General features: G+C 43.1%; 1 protein-coding gene across 1 annotated transcript in view; it reads left to right on the plus strand.

The window, feature by feature from the left end:
* Positions 1–2,020, plus strand: part of CDH2 (cadherin 2) — a 170,894-nt gene extending 168,874 nt beyond the window's left edge. The window contains exon 16 of the mRNA XM_006091684.2: positions 639–2,020. Within this exon, the coding sequence (XP_006091746.1) occupies positions 639–845 (207 nt within the window). The 3' untranslated portion in view covers positions 846–2,020. The remainder of the gene's footprint in view (positions 1–638) is intronic.
* Positions 2,021–20,338: the final 18,318 nt, after the last annotated feature.

A 20,338-nucleotide genomic window follows, 5' to 3' on the forward strand; every position in this document is an offset into this window, starting at 1 on the left:
CCGGCCTTCATCACCCTTCATTGTCTGTGTCCATGGGTTATGCATATAGGCAGACAAGTTCTTTGGTTGATCTCTTCCCACCCACCTACACTCCCTTCCCTCTGAGATTCCTCAGTCTGTTGCATGGTTCTGTGTCTCTGGATCTATTTTGTTCATTAGCTTGTTTTCTTTTTAAAAAAATATATTTTATTGATTTTTTACAGAGAGGAAGGGAGAGCAATAGAGAGTTAGAAACATCGACCAGCTGCCTCCTGCACACTCCCTACTGGGGATGTGCCCACAACCGAGGTACATGCCCTTGACCGGAATCCTTGACCGGAATCCTTGACCGGAATCGTTCGGTCCGCAGGCCGACGCTCTATCCACTGAGCCACACCGGTCAGGGCTTGTTTTGTTCTTTAGATTCAACAACTGAGTGCCATCATGGGCTCCTCCCCTTTCTCTGACGGGCTTATTTCACTTAGCGCATTTAATTTTGAGACATGCTGACAACCCCGGTGTCCAGGGTTGGAAAGGTCGTGGTCTGCAGGTGGACACTGGCAGACAAGCCCTGGGTCCCCTGGAGCCCTGAGGTCCTGCATGTGGATTTGCCGGTCGTAACCCCCTCCTCGTCCCTTCTCTCTCCTCCCAAACCGCAGGGCCTGAAAGCTGCGGACAATGACCCCACGGCCCCGCCCTACGACTCCCTCTTGGTGTTTGACTACGAAGGCAGCGGCTCCACGGCCGGGTCCCTGAGCTCGCTCAACTCGTCCAGCAGCGGGGGCGAGCAGGACTACGACTACCTGAACGACTGGGGGCCCCGCTTCAAGAAGCTGGCCGACATGTACGGTGGCGGCGACGACTGAACTTCAGGGTGAACTCGGTGACCGGACAAGTGCAGACCATTTCAACTGATATTCCCAAAAAGCATTCAGAAGCTAGGCTTTCACGTGTAGTCGACTCGCACCGCGCCTGCCGGAGGCGTGGGCACGGGCTGCAGACCAGTGTGGGCTCCGCGGGAATATCAGTGCCCGACGCTGTTTGGAGGGACGCTGAGCTCAGTTACACTTGAATTTTACAGTACAGAAGCACTGGGATTTTATGTGCCTTTTTGTACCTTTTTCAGATTGGAATTAGTTTTATGTTTAAGGCTTTAATGGTACTGATTTCTGAGACGAGAAGTAAAATACAAACTATTTTGTGGTGGGAGCAGTAAGTTAAACCATGATACGCTTCAACACGCTTTGGTTACATTGCATTTGCTTTTATTAAAATTGCGGAGGAAACAAACAAAAACTCATGGAGCAATTTTTATGATCTTGGGGGATGAGACCATGAGGTTGGGAAAATGTACATTACTTCTAGTTTTAGACTTTAGATTTTTTTTTTCACTAAAATCTTAAAACTTATGCAGCTGGTTGCAGATAAAGGGAGTTTTCATATCACCAATTTGTAGCAACATTTGAATTTTTTCATAAACTAGAATGTTAGACACATTGGGTCTTAATCCATGTACACTTTTTTTTAAATTTACTGTGTGTTTTTTTTCACTTCACTGTAAAAATGGTATGTGTACATAATGTTTTATCGGCATAGTCTATGGAGAAGTGGAGAAACTGCAGAACATGTGTATGTATTATTTGGACAATGGATTCAGGTTTTTGCATGTTTATATCTTTCGTTATGGTAAAGTATTTACAAACCAAGTGACATTTGATTCGATTGTTGAGCTGTAGTTAGAATACTCAATTTTTAATTTTTTAATTTTTTTTAATTTTTTTGTTTTTGTTTGGGGAGGGAGAAACGTTCTTAGCACAAATGTTTTACATAATTTGTACCAAAAAAAAAAAAAAGAAGAAGAAAGGAAAGGGGTGGCCTGGCACGGGCGGCACTAAGTGTGTGTTTTTAAGAAGAAAAAAAAATGGGGGGAAAAAGCTTTTAAACTGGAGAGACTTCTGACAACAGCTTCGCCTCTGTATTGTGTACCAGAATACACATGAACACCCCAGCGTTCTGAATAAAATGCTAATTTTGGATCTGGTGCCTGGTTTGAACTTTTTTTTCCACTCGAGCTGCTTTGAATGACACAAAAGTCCTAAGTCCTGGAGATGCGTTGAGAACAACAGTACACAGGTTGGTATTTGTTCTTGCGCTTTTCACCCTTGAACCCTAGGCGGGCAGCGGGGCCAGGAGCAGCGGAAGGTCCATGTGGGTCTTCCCGTCCCCACAGGAGACGAGCACCGAGGGATGCAGGAGCAGCCGGGCCTGGCGGGTCCCCACATCCATCCTTAAGGGCAGAGCTTGTGCAGTCCCTCCTGTCACCTGCGCTTTAATTCCCTTCTGCTCCGGCTCGTGGTTCCACTGACTCTGACGGGCCTCTCTCCTTCGTGCAACCGCAAAAGGAAAACCGCGGTGAAAGGGGACGGGACTGGCCTGCAGACCTGCAATTCTCCGCAGTTCACTGAGGCCACGGTGCATGTACTGAGGGAAATGGAGGTGGGTTTGACTGACTTCCATTCGTTGACGGTGAGAAGGCTAAAGGCTGATTCCCAACATGTAGAGCCTTCCTAGAGAAGCAGAACCAAACTGGACGGTCACCCTAAAGCACAGTGACCCCTGTTTTGTAAAACTACTATTTGAAATTCCCTGCTTTTTAGAAGGTCCATTGTTCTGTAAATTAACTTGGCTTTCTAGCTGCTTGAATAATAGGGAAGATAAACTTGGCTGTCTGACCTTGTAGGCTAGTAATCTAACATAAGGTTCCGAAAAACCCTTATTTGGGAGACAAAGGGGTAGAAAGATAGACATAGGGAAAGCTTCCTCCATGTTTTTGCTCAGAAGTTTGGGAGACGTCTCCCTCTGGGCCCGCTGGCGAATAAATGGTGTAACTCCATTTCTCTGGGCGTTGCTGGGTTTTTCTTGGTCTTCTGCAACAACATGCCATTTTTTTCCAGTTTTATTGAGGTATAATTGATAAATAAAAGTGTGTGTGTGTATTCATATATATGTAGTATGTGTGTGTGTGCAATGTGATGATTTGATGTATGTGTGCATTATAAAATAATTTCCACAATCAAGTTAAGACATGCGTCACCTCACATAGTTACCTTTGTGTGGTTGTTTGGGTGTGGTTGTGTGCAGACAACACTTAAGATTTACTTGCTAAGAAAATTTCAAGTGTACAATGTAGTATTAGCCTGATATAGTCACAGGAAGAAAATGGAAATGTTCTTACTATTGTGAAATGGTTTCTGTATGTTACCGTGATTCATAGTGAATTTTAAGAGATGAAGGAATTCTCACTGTGTCTTTCTATTTGCTTCATGATCCTTATTATACAATATATGCTTCTGCTGTACAGTCTGAGAAACATCTATACAGTATACCTCCTCTAATGAACTCCAGTCCTTTTGTGTTATTTTTGTAATAATTAAATGCCAGAGCTTGCCTCTGGGAATTTCCATAATGAAACTTACTAAATTTACTAATTGAAATAGTCTTTTCTAAAATGTATTCTTAGACGGTGCCTCTGTGTTGCTGTACACCCAAATGAAAACTGAGCTGTATTTTTATCTTATTTATTTACTAATGACACTATTACAGATTTTTATTTCAAATTTTGCAATATTTAAAATTTTCCTCCCTTGGGAAACACTCTTCTAATAATTTTCTGATAGTTACTGTACCGTCACAGACTACATCTCATATATGCATAAACTTTGAGCATTAATAATAATAAGCATTCTATATATAATCAGTAAATGTAAACATTATTTTTCAAAACTTATCATTATTTGCAGAAGTAATACATGAATCTATTTCCTTGTGAAAACACTTTTCAAAAAAACAAAACAGGAACCAGTAAAAGCTGAAAGCCCCCGCCCTGCTATTGGAGGAATTTTTGTTAGCCGTTTGATGTGTAATTTCTAATTTTTTTAATAAGCATTTTTATTCCCACACTAGAGGCCCCGTGCATGAATTTGTGCATGGGTGGGGTCCCTTGGCCTGGCTGGAGATCGAGGCCTATGGGGGGGGGGGGGAGATCAGGGGTGGGGCTGGCTGGGGGGAGGGGCCGTAGGTGGTTGTGGGGGTGGCCAACCAGGGCCAGATCCGGCCGCTTGGTGCCACAGTGCGTGTCATAGTGACCAGTCGTTCCAGCCGCTCTGGTCAGTCATTCTACCGTTCCGGTCACTGGGCTTTTATATCTATAGATTTCTATAAAGACTATGTTTTCATGAAAATGGGATTACATGTGATATATTTTCTGTAACTTGCCCTTTTCACTAAGCATGTGTCTTGGATATTTTTCCATATTAGTATAAATATGTATATATCATTTTAAATTGCTATGTAGTATTCTTTAATATGAACATAGTTAATTTAACCATTTTTTAAGTAGTTTCACATTTTTTTTCACTACTTGAAACAATGGGACAGTTCACATCTGTGTCTCGGCCTGGGGGTGTTTCTCTCAATGAGATGGTTGGAGATGGGCTTGCTAGATTAAAGAATGGAGAGAAGTGAATTAAATATGGCTGAAATTATAGTGTTTCCTGGTTCCTTCTCAAAGTGCCCTTTCGCTCAAAGAAGATGGGACTTTCTAAAAGCCCGCAACTTCCTGCCTTGGCAAGAGGATTGTGTGTAGCTCAAAACAGAAACCACAGAATGTACGACAATCTCACAAGGGAGCCTGTGAGTCAGGCCACGGTACTAGTTTCAAGTCCTCTGTGAAATGAACGTAACGATGTGGCAAACTAAAACCTTGAAGACTATTTCTGAGCGTGGTTTATGGATCCCATCCAGAGCCATCTGCCCAGGTCGAACCCAGTCACTGGGATCTCTTCCACAACATTGCCAATAAAACACAGCACGCGGAGTGCTGGGTCTCGGTGCAGTGGGTCCTTTTCCAGGATAGATGTAGATGCATTTTGAATGTTGATGAAATATGGCCAAAGTGCCCTAGTTAAAGACCGCACCAATTGACACTCCTATCAGCACGACACAAAAATCCATTGACCCTCCTCCTGCACAGGCTTGGACCTTGCACAGGTTTAAACGTTTTGCCAATAAGATGGACAACAAAAGCTACCTCATGCTAATTACGGCTTTCCTGATCGCTAATGAGATGGATTGGTGATTTTTTTCTTGTTTATTAGCTATTTGTGTTTCTTTAAATTGTCTGTTTTAATTTCCCTATTGAATTACTTGGTTTTTCCAATTAATTAGTAAGAACTCGTTATATGCATTTTTCCCCCTGGTCGTTCGCTAATCCTGTAAATTCATCGATGGTGTTTTGGTCTCACTGAAATTTTTGTTTGAAGAGGGTTTCTCTGTCAGTATTTTCAACTCTAGATTTTTTAGATCTTCCCATCTCCAACTTATAAGCTAATTATCCTATATTGTTTTCTGTTCTTTTATTCTTTTACATTTATTTAGCTCTTTAATTCGCTTGGAAATTGGTTTGTATCCGGTAGAAATCTAACTCATAAAAATTTCCAGATACATGGTCTATTTACCAAAGACCACTTGTTTAAAAAGTCCAAAATTAACCCAATCACCTGAAATGCAACATTAGTCATAGGAGCAGTTCCCATATAAATATTTGTTTCTAGATAATTTATTCTGTTCCATTGATTATTTTTATTTAATTCCTGCACAATACTAGATTGTTATATTTGAATATCAGTTCTGACAAACCATTCAACCCACTGTTCTTTTCTTTCATTACATTTGCTGTATTCTTTTTCAAAATTTTATTTTGTGCATGCATTTTAGGAACATTTTTTTCAAGTTCCATAACAAATTTTCTTGGAAATGGTATTGAGTTGTGAAAAGTTTATGGTTTCACCTATCATCTCATCCCTCATGTGGATCATAAGAATTGTATTGTTTTGGGCCATCTTATAAAGGTTTTGTATATTTCATCATTTATATAATATTTAATGTAGGTATAGATGGATTTCATGGTATTTGTTGCTCACTTTGAGATTTGATGAATATACATGTTGCATTTTATAAAATTCCTTCATCTACAGAGATGATAATATATTAACCCACTAATATAGTGAATTTTGCAATTAGATTTGCTAATATTAAATAAAACTTTTTGTAATACACCATCCGTGGTCATTATGTTATTTTAATGGGCATCTGGTGTATTTGATTTGCTGCTGTTTTACGTAGGAATTTAAAATCCTATGTGATCTTCATGCCCTTTCCCGTGTTTTTTTTTTCCCCCCCACTATTCTTGCTCAGTTTTAGCCTGAGACTTATGCTGTCCTCAAAGAATTAAGAAGACTGGCGTTTTTCGCTTGCTCTGGAATTGTTTATATAAAGTGGATTATCTAATCATGAAAATTGTTGGAATTCCATAATTTTACTATTGCGGGATATGTTTTTCCCTAGTAGGAATTAGTGTAAAAGCCATTGTGGTTGTTTTTTCCAACTTTCACAATTTACATCTTAAAAAAAAATTGTCTCTTTGATCTAGCTTTTTACAAAATGCGTTCATAGAAAGTAGCATTCAGTATTTTAAAAACCTGTGTTTTCTGTTCTTTTATTCTTTTACATTTATTTAGCTCTTTAATTCGCTTGGAAATTGGTTCCTTTTCTCCTTTTACTTTTTTTCCTTCAGCGGAGTAGTTTAAAGTGTCTGTTGTTCTATTAAAACAACTAGCTTTGTGGTTTATTGATCTTGCACAGTGATTTTCGACTGGTGAGCTGCAAGAATTTTTAAAACATGCAATCCCTGACTACTTGTCAGGAGCACTGACCTCTTTTTCCTTCGATTTCCAAATGAAAAATGACAACAGCCAACACAACATAGCCATCCGGTGTGAACGAATCAAAGTTATACCCTTTTTGTCAGATGGGGTAAAAAGTATATTTTGGGGTGTGCTGCAGAATTTTAGTAAAAGTGTAGTTTATGCTGTGAAATGGGGAAGGTTGAAAATCGCTGATCTAGCATATTTATTCCCTTGATTAGAGGGTTCACATTTTTCTAAACCTGTTGCTTTTTAAAATAGCTAGTGTTTTACTTGTTTTTGATGGACTGGAGTCTGCGTGAGGTTTACTGACATTTCCCGGTAGCTGGTGGATTTGCGGACTTGCAGGCCACGGCAGCACATGCTGAAAACTGCTGTCCTCCTGTGTGGGTTGTAGCCTTTGTCGATGGGAAATACCTTGCTCGCCAACTCTCAGTGCTTTGTGCTCTAAATTCCATTGTGTCTGACAGTCCTATTTATGCAACAATACCTGTCTTACTATTTTTTGGGGGGGAGGAGAGGAGGGTAGCATTTGCCTGATACAGCTTGGCCCCTCGCTTTATTGTTAAGGATTTTGAAAGTAATTTTGCTTTTTACATCTTGGTGAAGAGCATGTAAATTTGCTCTTTTTATTTCTGTCATTTTCCAAAAAGCACGATGACACAGGATTGGCCAAAACAGCCCGGGTGAGGACTTGGTGTTTGCAGTTCACTGTCCTTGCGGTCATTTGCCTCCATCACGATTTCTAGAGGTGTCCTCTGCACGGGGGGTGCAAGGAGACCCGGTGTTAGCTTCCTCTGAGGTATGGCCAGGCCACCGGGAGGTGAAGGCAGGTCTCTGCTCTCCCATCTTCCCCTCGTAGCTTGGCAGTTGTCCATCTAGAACTCACTGCAGTTTTTCCTCGTTGGGATCATAAATGTATCATTTTTATAGTCAAAGGAGAAACTGGACGACCTAAAAGATTCATACTGTCTAGAACGGTCACTTTTTGTGATGTATATGAGGTGATAGATCATACAAATATGAAATCCCTAATATATTACTACAAGAATGAAGGAACAAAACCCATGCTTCCCGGGAAAACATCAGTGAGGCATTTTGAGGGGGAAAGCAGCAAAGCCGTTCCTCCCTCTTTTCCTGCTGCAGCCAGTCCAGTTTTTCCGTGGCTGTGAGGAGCTCTGGGAGTAGTCCTTAGCACCTCAGGAACGTTGACAATAAAAGCTCAGGTGCCAGTCTTTTTTTCTGCGTGTCAGCCAGTCTAGCCAGAGCTCAGTGGATAGAAAGAGATGAGGCTGCAGCAGCTGACGAGTTTGGGGGAGATTATTTGTAGAGTCAAACGAATTTGGATTTCCTTCCATTCCCTTACGACAAATGATTGTGCTGACTGTAGGCACAACTCAGAGTCTGAGAATATATTTACCCTTTATGAACGTTTTAACAAGATGTAAGTCCACATAAGAATTATGATATGGCCCAACCGGCGTGGCTCAGTAGTTGAGCCTTGACCTAACCAGGAGGCCATGGTTCGATTCCCAGTCAGGGCTCAATCCCTAGTGTGGGGCCTGCAGGAGGCAGCCAACCAATGATTCTCTCTCATCATTAATGTTTCTATCTCTCCATCTTCCTTCCTCTCTGAAACCAATTTTTAAAAATTAAAAAAAAAGAATTATGATACTGATTATTTTAAGTTTCTACTCTTAGAGGGTGAGGAGGGGTGGAACAGATATATCTTGAAACAGGCAGAGGCATGGTGGCAGACAGATATTCGGGGCTATTTTATTACTTTAGTGTGTATTTAATATAGTGGATTCATTTATTCAGTTTTTAAGTTTGAATGTGTCAACCACAAGAAAAATTTTTAAAAGTCCTTATATGTTTAGGAGGGATGCCTGGTGAATTTAATTACTAAGTGAAGCCAGACAGCTTCTACAATAATTTGTTTCTTGACCTTTCTCTGCCACTAGCACACTTTGCATAAGTAACCTCGAGTTCAAGAATGCCTTTATCTTGTAGGTTAACACATAAACACTTATTAGTAACAGTTTATTTATCAGTTTCTATTTTGTGGGAAAGATTGTTTGCATTGTACAATTTTAGAGTTTGCTGGGTTTTACTCTAATAGGGTTTTTGATTGTATATATTTAAGATATTTATTGTACTAACTAACATTTGGGATCAGAGCAGAACTAGGACTGGATTGGCTGAGAATATTTTCTGATTTAGTTTAATGGTTTCTAGATTTGGGGGTACTTGAGACTGTATTTTAATAAAGTTGTTCTTATTTCATTAGATTTTTTTTTTATCTTCCTGTTTTAACTGCATCTTTGTGGGGAGCCAATATAGGGTTAAGCCTGGGACTGACCTGTTGGCAAAGTCACAAACAAGTCCCAGCTTAGAGGGCACAGTCCTCTTAGCATAATTAGGCTTGACCTTATGATGCTCCCTAGATCTTATCTGAGAAACTAATGGGCTGAGGGAAGTGCAGCAAGAACAAGAACAAAAACAAGTGAAACTCACAAGAACAGTGTAAACAAGTGAAACTCACAACAGTGTAACTTTGGTAACCACTACCTTGTTTACCTCTGACTATAAAATAAAGGCTCAGCTTGCCTGGAGATCTCTCTCTGTGGCCTCAGCCAGGCACAGGAAGATCCACGGAGACTAAAGAGAGCTAAGAGAGTTCTGAACACTGTCTCCGTGTATTTGGGAACCCGGCACCTCTTGACCTTTTAAGTATCAATAAAGGCATCAGCAACCACAGACTGAGAGGAAGTTCTTCCCGTGGCCCCAGGCTTTTCGCACCTTCTATCCTCAGCTCTTAGCGCAGCTCCAGGACCTCTGTGCTTTGGACTGATACACACTGAGCCCAGGCCCCAAATGAACTCTCTCAGCTGAAGTTGACTTCTGTGTTTGGAGAAAGCATGGCCGTATAGACTATATTGAACTCAAACTGTCGCTGGGTTCAAGTAACCCTCCTCCAACACACACACATTCAACATGGATAGATTTTAATCATACGGAGTTTTCTGTGCACAGACACTGCTCTGCTCACTTGGCATATTAGCTCATTTAATCTGTAGGGTGAAGTACCCTGTTTCATCACTGCTTGTCATTTCTAATAGACATCACTTTCCCACACGTCCATGGTGGTAAGATCAAGAAGCGCCGGGTGAAAGCCAGGGGCTGAGGGAGGAGGGAACAGTGGCTCCATCGCGCATTGGCATTCTTGTTAGGCTGCACCAGGTAGGGCTGCCATTATGGGATGTCAAGACAGTCAAGTCTAAGTAACTTAGACAGGCCTAAGTTAAAATTGTAAGTTATTTCACCAATCGGCTGCCTCCTGCACACCCCCCGCTAGGGATGGAGCTGCAACCTGGGCATGTGCCCTTGATTGGAATCAAACCTGGGACCCTTCAGTCCACAGGCTGACGCTCTATCCACTGAGTCAAACCGGCTAGGGCTGAAACAACTTTTTCACTGTGTCAGTGTGCGCCTTACCTTTTCAAAGATGATTGACCAGGTTTCATCGGGACTTGCATAGGAATTTACAATTCTAGAATACCTGTGCTTTGGGCCCTTTCAGTGTGTACGCCTACCTTGATAGGAGACTATCTCTTTAAGTTGAAGAGAATCTTAGTGTTCATTTTCTGCACTCTCTGCTTTAAACTCTGGCCAGGCCTACCAGCAGGATTAAATGTGTTTCATACATGGTACTGAGCCCCCATGGTCCAGCTTACGGAAGTAAAATAGCTCGAGATTCCAGGCCCCGATGGCCAGAATGCTTCGGCTCCTGTCCACGTGGCCCCCTTAAATCGCCTCTGCAAGGACATCCAAGTGTACCCAGGAAAGTCAGAACTACAGGCAGCCTAACACTTGACTGAGCCGCCTGGAAATGATAGATCCCAGGGAGATCAAACCTGATTGCTGCGGGGATTTTCCCTGTGGATGTGGGCGTGAAAAAAGGCAGACTTCATCACTCAGCTCTGTGAGGGGACTCATCCATTTTCGGTCGGCTCACCTAATTCTAAACCCACTTTCTAACATTTCCCTTCTTAATAGCCCCATTCCTCTTAAAGCCTTTGACTGCACGCATCGGAGTCTTTCCAAAATTAGGTCACCATGGAACATTAAACTTTAATAGCAGGATGTACAGGGCGGAGACGCAAATATATCAGATTGCTTTTTGTTAATTATGATTACATTTTTTTACAAGAACGTAATGCCACTATCACCCAGTTTATTAAATCACTCAGCACAACTGAAGACTGTTAAATGAGTTAACTGACATGAGGATATTTTATACGCTGTGAAAGGCTGTCTGGATGTTAGGTTTCAAAGAGTCAATTGATAAGTCGGTAAACGGAATGGCACATTTGTCATCAAACAGTTACTACTTAGACTGAAGCCTCAAACACATCTCTCTCCTGGTCCTGATGCTAGTACTTAGCTGTCCAGGACTAACTGATGGCCCAGCCCAGAAACAAGAGGAAGATAGCGCTATTCGCTTGTCCTTTTCCTTGTTTGCTTGATGATTTTTATTTTCTCAAATAATTTGTTGTAACTATGACTTCTTCATGTAGAGTCAAAGGGTTGCAAGCTCAATCCCCAGTAGGAGGTGTGCAGGAGGCAGCCAATCATTAATAATTCTCTCTTATCTTTGATGTTTCTATCTCTCTCTCCTTCTCCCTTCCTCTCTGAAATCAATTTAAAAATTTTTTAAATATAAAGTAAATGATGTGACTAAAGTTTCTTGTCCTTTGACAGGTACTGTCTTTTCTTGTTTCCACATGTTAAGTTGACTCTTCCCTTGTCAAACCACAACTCAAACATGACTACCTAGTTCTCAAGGAAGAAATGCGATATAGAAATAAATCATGGAGATCCTGAGGAATCGGGGAGCTGTCATCTGAGTGAGGAGACCGAAGTCCCTCCTTAGTCTCAGGGTGGAAAAGAGCATGGCTACTCAGGTGAGCATTAACTACAACTAGTCCCCACATCAAACACCAGAATATCAAAGAGATAGCAGGTGTTCTTTTAATAAGGAAATACAGCCAGGGAGGTAGAGAGACTTGATAAAGGGTGGTAGAGCCATGGGCCAGTGTTTTCCAAACTTACTTACACATTAGAATCCCTGGGGATCTTTAAAAATACTGATGCCTGCCTGGCTGGCGTGGCTCAGTGGTTGAGCATCGACCTGTGAACCAGGAGGTCCTGGTTTGATTCCTGGTCAGGGCACATGCCCTGGTTGCGGGCTCGATCCCCAGTGTGGGGCGTGCAGGAGGCAGCCGATTGATGATTCTCTCTCATCATTGATGTTTCTATCTCTCTCTCCCTCTCCCTTCCTCTCTGAAATCAATAAAACATAAATAAAATAAAAAAATACTGATGCCCAGGTCCCACCCCAGGATCCCCAAGGCCACAGTCTGAGCAGGTGAACCCGCAATGGAGAGTCACCCGCACAAAGACCAGTGAGGCTTTGCCTAAAGGCCCTGTTGGGATCCTGAGTGACGGAGGACGCAGGGAATCATATGGAGGACACTGAGAACATGTCCCAGGAAGGGTTCCCATGGAAGCAGACGCCAAGATGCTTGGCACACAGAACGTGCATGGGGAGGGTTGTTGGAGGCCACACTTAGGGAAGGAAAGTGGAAGAAGCCGGATCAGGCTGAAGGAGAAGACGGGCTGCCACGCAGTTTCAAGGAAGAGCTCAGCTGGCCCCGCCGGCGGCTACAAAGCCACAGTGGTCCTTCCGGCTCCTGTCACATGGAGGCGAGGGGGCCGCGTCTATATAGCCCGTGTAGACCAGTCCTTGGACACATGCCACCCTAGAAAGGGTTTGACCTTGGGCGAGGGGACCCCTTCATGGGAGGCAATGTGCAAGGGGACTGTCAGGGGGCTGTCTGCCAACAGGTCCCTCAGCAACTGGGGAAGCACACCCTTCAGTTCTCAAGAGGGTTCCGAGAGGCACCCCATAGCTAGTGCTCATGATTTTTTTTTTTTTAATTTTGGAAACAACATTTTATTAAGTGCTACAGGGAACACAAAATTAAACCCCCGGGTATAAGAATTTCTCTTACAGGAAAAGCTTTGTTCAGGAAGAGAGCTTCTCGTTATTGAAACTGAATACAAAAACCAGGGTGAGTAAAGAGTACTGCATTTGAAATGCATGGACACAGGTGTGGCATCGGGAGGGGGCGGTGCAGAAGAATATAGAGGTAAAGACAAAAAAATGATTAAATAGCTTTGGGGAAAAGATTAATAGCAGGGGCATTTGATATTCATTTTCAATTTATTCGCACTGTTGTTATGTAAACCACCCCCTCCATTCCCTCCATAAAAATCATATAGGAACGTTTGGAGATTTTGCTTTGTTTTTTTGTCATACTGTATGTTTCCGATGTTTTGCGGAAATAATAAAGATTCAACAGTAATGTTGGTACAAAGGGAAGTGGCGGATTGAAATATAAGTAATGGAGATCTTAAGGACACTCAAACCCAGGAGTTACCTAACGTGCAGTTCTTTTTATGACTCCCTGCAGCTAGCTCCCAGGTGGAAGGGCCTGTGTGCTTGCTCTGGGGGCGTGGAGGAGAATGGAGGGAAACTCAGCAGATCCTAGTGTAAAACCGAACGAGCGAGAGAGGAAGCCCAAGGGTCTGAGGAATTCCGGACGAGGCCAAGACTGTTTTATTACTTTTAGTATATTTAATATCAGCCTCTGATCTCAAGCTTTTTTCCAGGCCAGACAGAATAAAAAGATAAAGGAGATAGGAAAGAAAAATATATAATTTATGCAAGCATGAGTGAGGGATAGTTTGTTCTGCTTTATTAGAAGGAGTTGGTAGGTAGCCAGGTTTCTGGAAGCAGGAATGCTGTGTAGGTTAGTGAAAGGAGAAGGTTTTGGGGGCTGGAGGGCCTGCATTAGTATCCCAGAATTCATTGCCAGTGACGAATGCCGTGCCCACGTATGAGCCACACCGTGTCAGCATTGGCACCCTCCTGTACGCTGGGCATACGAATGAGTGTCGTGGATTTAATTTAAAAGACTACTATGAGAGGCAAAAGGGATAGGGATCTGAGAGGTTTTCTGTGTCATGTAAATGTATATAAATATTAATTTTGATCTTTTAACCTTGGCTGGTGATTATCACAGCAGTTGTTCATTATGAATGAGCCTGTGAACTGAGTCTGTAACTTCAGCTCGGCTTCCGTGGTCAAGGAGAAGTGAAATTAAAACCATAAAACTAAAAATACCTGACCTTCCCTGGGTGATCTCTTTTCTGCCAATATTATGGTTGGGTTTCTAGTACAGCGGGATGATACAGTCATCCAGATAAATCAAAGAGTTCAGGTCCTAGGGAAGGGCTCCTTGAACGGGTTATGTTAAATTTAATACTTTAAATAGGAATTTTAAAAAATGTTTTTTAATGCTTAAGAGACAAATCTTGTGGTGTAAGAAACTTTCACAGTAGTTATATGTCAATTATATCTCAACTAGAGGCCCCGTGCACGGATTCCTGCGCTGTTGGGGGGCGGGGCCTGCGGGGATCGGCCCGCTGTGGGAGCACCACTCATCCCATTCAGCCAAGCGGCGCTCCCACTGTGGGAGCACACTGACCACCAGGGGGCAGCTTCTGTGTTGAGCATCTGCTCCCTGGTGGTCAGTGCGCATCATAGCGACTGGTCGACCGGTCGTTCTGATTGTTCCGCCTTTTGGTCGCTGGGCTTTTATTGTATAGGATAAATATGGAAATTAAGTCAATTACATTAGAATAAAATAAAATGGTTCTCATATAGTCCTGTGGTCAATAGGCAAAGAATGCACCTCTGTGTGACTGTTTTAATGTTCATAGATGGCTCAGCACTCCATGTGATTATGTCTGATCTGATAACCGCGTTATGGAAATGGTGGTGTGGCCCTTTAAGGGAGATGCTGGGTTAGAAAACAACTGATCTGTAGGGTGAGAAAGCGATATCACGCTAACACTGCAAAGGGCCCTGAAAGAAAACCCAACAGTTTCAAACTGACAGCAGACCACTCCCGGCAGGAAAGAAATCTATGCCTCCCGTGGCAGTAACGGAGCCTTCCCTTGCTGGAGAGGAAATCTGTATCGAAGCACCCATGGCACTCAGGTTGCGCTCAGAGTCATGGCAGAGGCCATGGCAGGCCCCGGCCGCAGCCCGCTGGCTGCTTAATGGACGGAGACCCAGACGGCCGCCGAAAGCAGGCCTGGCCTGGATGGAAGCGGGCAGACCTGACACTGCATGTGCTTGTGTGTTAGTGGACCTGGTGGATGGCGGCCGACATGGTCTGTAGGGAGGAACCACCATCTTTTGGGTATATTGTATCTTACCTTGTGTTTATTAAAATGAAAGGGCAAAGGCCATGGTCCCAGCCTTTCCTAATTGTGTGAGGAATAGTTGTGCATAGTAGCTGAGAATGTCCGCTTTCTCTTTCATTTACTTGATCTCCGTGCAACTCTCACATGGATGCCGAACAGGCCGAGCTCTCCAATCAGAGCTCCCTGCAACTATGGACGCTGGCGAATGCAGGGTGGCCAGGAAGTGAACAGTTCTGGTAAAGTCTCACCAGAGTTTAAATATATTTTTATTGATTTCAGGGAGGAAGGAAGAGGGAGGGAGAGATAGAAACATCCATGATGAGAGAGAATCATGGATTGGCTGCCTCCTGCGAGTCCCCACTGGGGATCAATCCCACAACCCAGGCATGTGCCCTTGACCGGAATTGAACCTGGGACCTTTCAGTTCGCAGGCCGACACTCTATCCACTGAGCAACCGGCTAGGGCTCTTACCAGAGTTTTGAAAGGCTTAGTTAGGAATACCTGCAAGTTTCTAATAAAATGTGCACGGATGCACATGCCCTGCTGGGTAAATCCCAGCACTTCCAGCTTGCTTTCCAGCCACCACTCAGCCTCAAAACCTAGTGACTCTGGGCATCCAAATTGATTAGAATTCTCAGAGCGAAGGGCACTGTGCTAGCCCCCAAGACAGACCTTTGCTTCTAAGAATAAATATTTCTCTCTCCCTCTCTTTTTCTCCAACTTAAGAACTGAAATTAAGAAAATTCGGTTAGATAAACAGTTATTGTATCAAAATTATCATGTTCAGGAAATGCTATAGATTTCAGAAATATATATAACGATATATTTCGGTCACGGTAATGACTGAACAATTATTAGTTCACAATGCATTTGCCCATGTTTTAGATTAAAAATTAAAGGTTAGAGGATCTATTTCCATAAAGGCCAGAGTATCTGAATTTGCTGGATTTACTCCTGACAAAGATATATTTTTGATTAAACATTAATATTCCCTTTATATAAAATTGATATTAGATACAGAAGAAAATGCATTTTTGTGTAAGAAGTTTCTTTAACATTGTCACCGGTTGCTTTCCCATTTAAAGGTTTTGTTAATAAGAAGAATAGATGAGGTTTACGATGCGGGCTTTTCATTTTCTCTCTACAAAAATCCGGGCCCACACAGAGTTTGCACCTTTGACCTTGGCGTCCTCAACACCATGATCTCAACAATTCATTCATCATCTCTGTCTTTTGAGCGAATGAGCATGAGCCACATTACATCAGAGAAGTGTCAGCGTTGACAATTAATATTTTAGGGCTACAACCATATGTGCTTGCATTTATAGCAATAGTACCATCTAGTGCTATGTATTTCTAAAAGAGAAAAAGAGGAAATATGTTATATAATTTGCTATAAAATATGATTCCAAAGGGGCCAATAGTGTTAATATCTCTGGACAGTGAGAGTAGGACTCAGTAGGCATGTTTGCAAACAACAGCCAGTTCTAGCTTTCCCTTAAATAAAGCTGGAGATGGATGTGAATGGTACCTGACTGACCATTGATAAATATGAAATATCAATGAATACAACCGATGGACCTAATATTTTAATGATCTACCCCCTTCAAAAGTCAAAACTTCCCATGAGTAATTTGAGGATTAACATCAAGGCATCTTTTGTTGCCCTCACAGCTCCTCCGCCGTGTGAGGCTTTATCGCAGGGCAGCTATGTTTGTGCACCGTTCAGTCTTCAGACCGGAATGGAGGGGGCTCATACCAGTTTGCCTCCAAAAACACGTCATTCACTGCAAACAAGACTTCAGGGCCACCTTGCTCATTCCTCAATAAGGACAATGTACCCGTGGGCTCGTTCATAGCAGCCACTTGGACAGGCACATTGAGAACCGGAGGGAACTGCTTGCACTGGGCACTAACCAGCAACTGCACAGCGACAGGGAGGGAGGGAGAGCAGGGCCCCTCGGGGCAGGAGGCCAGGGCCTCCTCTCAGACATGCTTTCTGTTCTTAATATATTTGTGCTGATTTCAGAGAGGAAGGGAGAGGGAGAGATAGGAACATCAATGAGAGAAATCACTGATCGGCTGCCTCCTGCACACCCCCCACTGGGGATCCAGCCCATAACCCGGGCCTGTGCCCTGCCCGGGAATTGAACGGTGACCTCCTGGTTCATAGGTCAATGCTCAGCCACTGAGCCACACCGGCTGGCACCTCTCACACATTCTTTAGCACCGTCCCCACTTCCACCTGTGGCTCCAAAACAGACCCGGAACCAGATCGCCTGTCCTCAACTTGACTCATTTAAAATGATTTTCTTTAACCTAAACCCCAAAAAGTCCTAAGAAATATAACTGGCAACCAGGAAGTCTCGAGGAGATACAAGGAGGGTTAATTGGCTCATAATCCCCAAAGATTTCGGCCTAAGAATTTCTAACAAAAGGAAAAATAAATGTCACTGAAGCAGTTTCTTTCTGTGCATAATATGCATCACCTATCATAAAGAGACACTGAAAGTGTGTCCAGCGAACGTGGCTTCTCTTATCCAACAAGCTCCCCAGCTAAATCCGCTGTTTAAAGACGTACAGCCATCTGTGCTGTGGACAGTTCACCTAAACACACACGCGTCCCTCTTCACTGGGTCAGTGCACTGATTTCTTAGAATAAGCAGATTACAATGAAACATGAAATTGATCTAGTTCTTTGGGCGGGGGGTGGGGAGGAGCTGGTGCCGACCTTGAGCCAGAGGCACTGTATGGAGATCAGCACCGGCAATGAGAAGAAGAGACTCAAAGACAGCACATTGCCAAATGGCATGACCTTCAACCTGTTTCCCAGTCGCATCTCAGAAGCCTTGAAAGGCCTTTGCTCTGTACCTCTGAGTTTTCAGGCTCCAGCAAGAGTATGAATTCGTATAAAGGGGGATCAATGATTCAGCGAAGACTTATTCTGTTCGCTAAGGAAGCCAGAGCCAACTTCCTAGTTGCATTTTTATTGTCACCACTTAAAATAAGATTACTAAACTCTAAATTATCCAGTTATTTACCAAAACCTTTTTGACATTAAATTTTGAATTAAGATTATTTTCTGGGGAAAAGTTACTCTCATTCACCTATGAATTTTTGGAAACTTTAATTTCTGTTTTTGTTATATTTTTGAAGATTATAGACCATGCAATAAATATTTTGATTTCTGAATTCAAGAGTGGTGGTTTGTTCATGTTTATATTTAAAACAAATAAAGTGATCCAATGAGACAAGGTAAGTGGATTGGTTCATACCTCACACAGATGGCTGAAACCTCATGCAACCAGAAAATTCAAAGAAATGGAATGGCTTGTTCCTTAAATACTAAATAATGGAGGCACACTTATATTTTAATATCTTCACACATTCCTTAAAGGCTACTTATTATGTATATGTGTGATGATCAATCATTGCTAAGTTCATTATTTGATGGGGCAACATGGTTTAGACATCATCACAAACAGAAATCCTAACCTTTGGAACTGGGGATTGAGAAAGATACAGAGAGAGCGTTAAAAGATGCTATCAATTCTTAGAATTTTGCTTCAGGAAATTACATTTCAGTGGCTCACGTATTGTTATTTTTATAAACAAAAAGCAATGGTTATTGCTGGTGTAATTATGGGATGCACTTCAGAGACAGATTGTTACAGGGGGGAAGAAGGCACTACATCAATCAGAACTTTAGCACCGGGCCAATTTGACATGTTTCAAGAGCACTTAGGGGCCTAGTGCCTTCCCAACGTGCGGGAGGAACTTCCATTATTGTCCATAATGTTTTCTTACTGAGGCATCTCAGAGAAGGAAACCATCTTCCTTTGATTGGTTGCCATTTCCATGCGTCTGAGTGAGTGCCAGCACTTTGAAGATTGAAGTAAAAGTACTGGCTTACATGTGTACTAACTCTCTTCATAACAAGATGGCGAGCTGCTCAAGACTATTCATTACTGAGGCTTCCGGTCCAGAGGGCAGAGTAGGTAGATGCGGTCCTCACATCCTCCCACAACCACATCAGAATTACAGCTAAACTGCAGAACAACCGTCATTCAGAACCACCTAAAAGCCGGTTGAACAGAAATCATGCAACTAAGGTTACATAGAAGAAGGCACATGGAGACCGGTGGAGGAGCAAAACACAATGGACTGGTCCCACACCCTTGGAGCGTGGCTCAAAATGGGGGCGGGTATCTCGGCTGCAGAGATTCTCCCTGAGGCGTGAGGGGTCCCAGCCCCACACCAGGCCCCCACAGCCCAGGGTTCCAATGCCAAGGAGAGAAGTCCCCGTAACTTCTGGCTGTACTACTAAAAACCCATGGGGATTGAGATTGAGTGAAACAGAGGACTGCTGGAGTCCCAGGTGTTCCTCTTAAAGGGCCCGAACACAGAATTAATTAGACTGACTCTCTCTGAGCTCCAGCGCTGGGGCAGCAGCTCCAAGGGAACCAGGGACATAGCAGGAGGAACTGGATTGTCTGGCATCAGGGTGAGGACTGGGGGCAGAGGCGGGTGAGGGGAGGGGCATTCTTCAAGACAGAAAAGCTGGCAAAGGCCATTGGTTGTTTTTTTCTAAGCCCTTCCCCACAGAGCTGGCCTGAGTTTCCATCAACCTGGCCATCACTATTCAGGTGGTTCCCTGAGATCCCATCCAATTGGCAGCCCACACACGCTGTTTCCAGTAGATTTTTCCATACGAATGGGCTGCCTTGGCTCATGCCTCAGACTTTCCTAAAATCCCCCACACAAGCAGCATTTGGCCTCAGCATGCCCTATACCTCTCGCTAAGTGTCAGTGACAGGCAATTGTACAAAATGAAAGCTCACTGCTGTGATGTAGGTGAGGGGATATTTGCCAGGATTGGCAAGTACGAAGTCTGCAGGGTGGGCCAGCAGGCTGAAAAGCCAGGGTGTCACTGTTCCACATCTAGTCCAAAGGCCATCTGCTGTAGAGGGAAGAAGAGCTGATGCTGCAGATAAAGTCCTAAGGTCATCTTCTGGAGAATTCTCTCTTGCTCAGGGAAAGCTAGTATTATTCTCTTTAGGCCTTCAACCAATTGGATGTGGTCGCACTGACATTATGAAGTCCAGTCTGCTGTACTCAGAGTGCATTAATTTTAGTTCTAACCTCATCCAAAATAGTCTTACAGAAACACCCAGAATACTAGTAATGCTTGACCAAATTTCTGGGTACCTGTGGCCCAGCCAAGTGACACATAAAATTAATCATTATGACGGTA

The sequence above is a fragment of the Myotis lucifugus genome, unplaced genomic scaffold (assembly GCF_000147115.1).
Source record: "Myotis lucifugus unplaced genomic scaffold, Myoluc2.0 scaffold_93, whole genome shotgun sequence".
Taxonomy (NCBI): Eukaryota; Metazoa; Chordata; class Mammalia; order Chiroptera; family Vespertilionidae; genus Myotis; species Myotis lucifugus.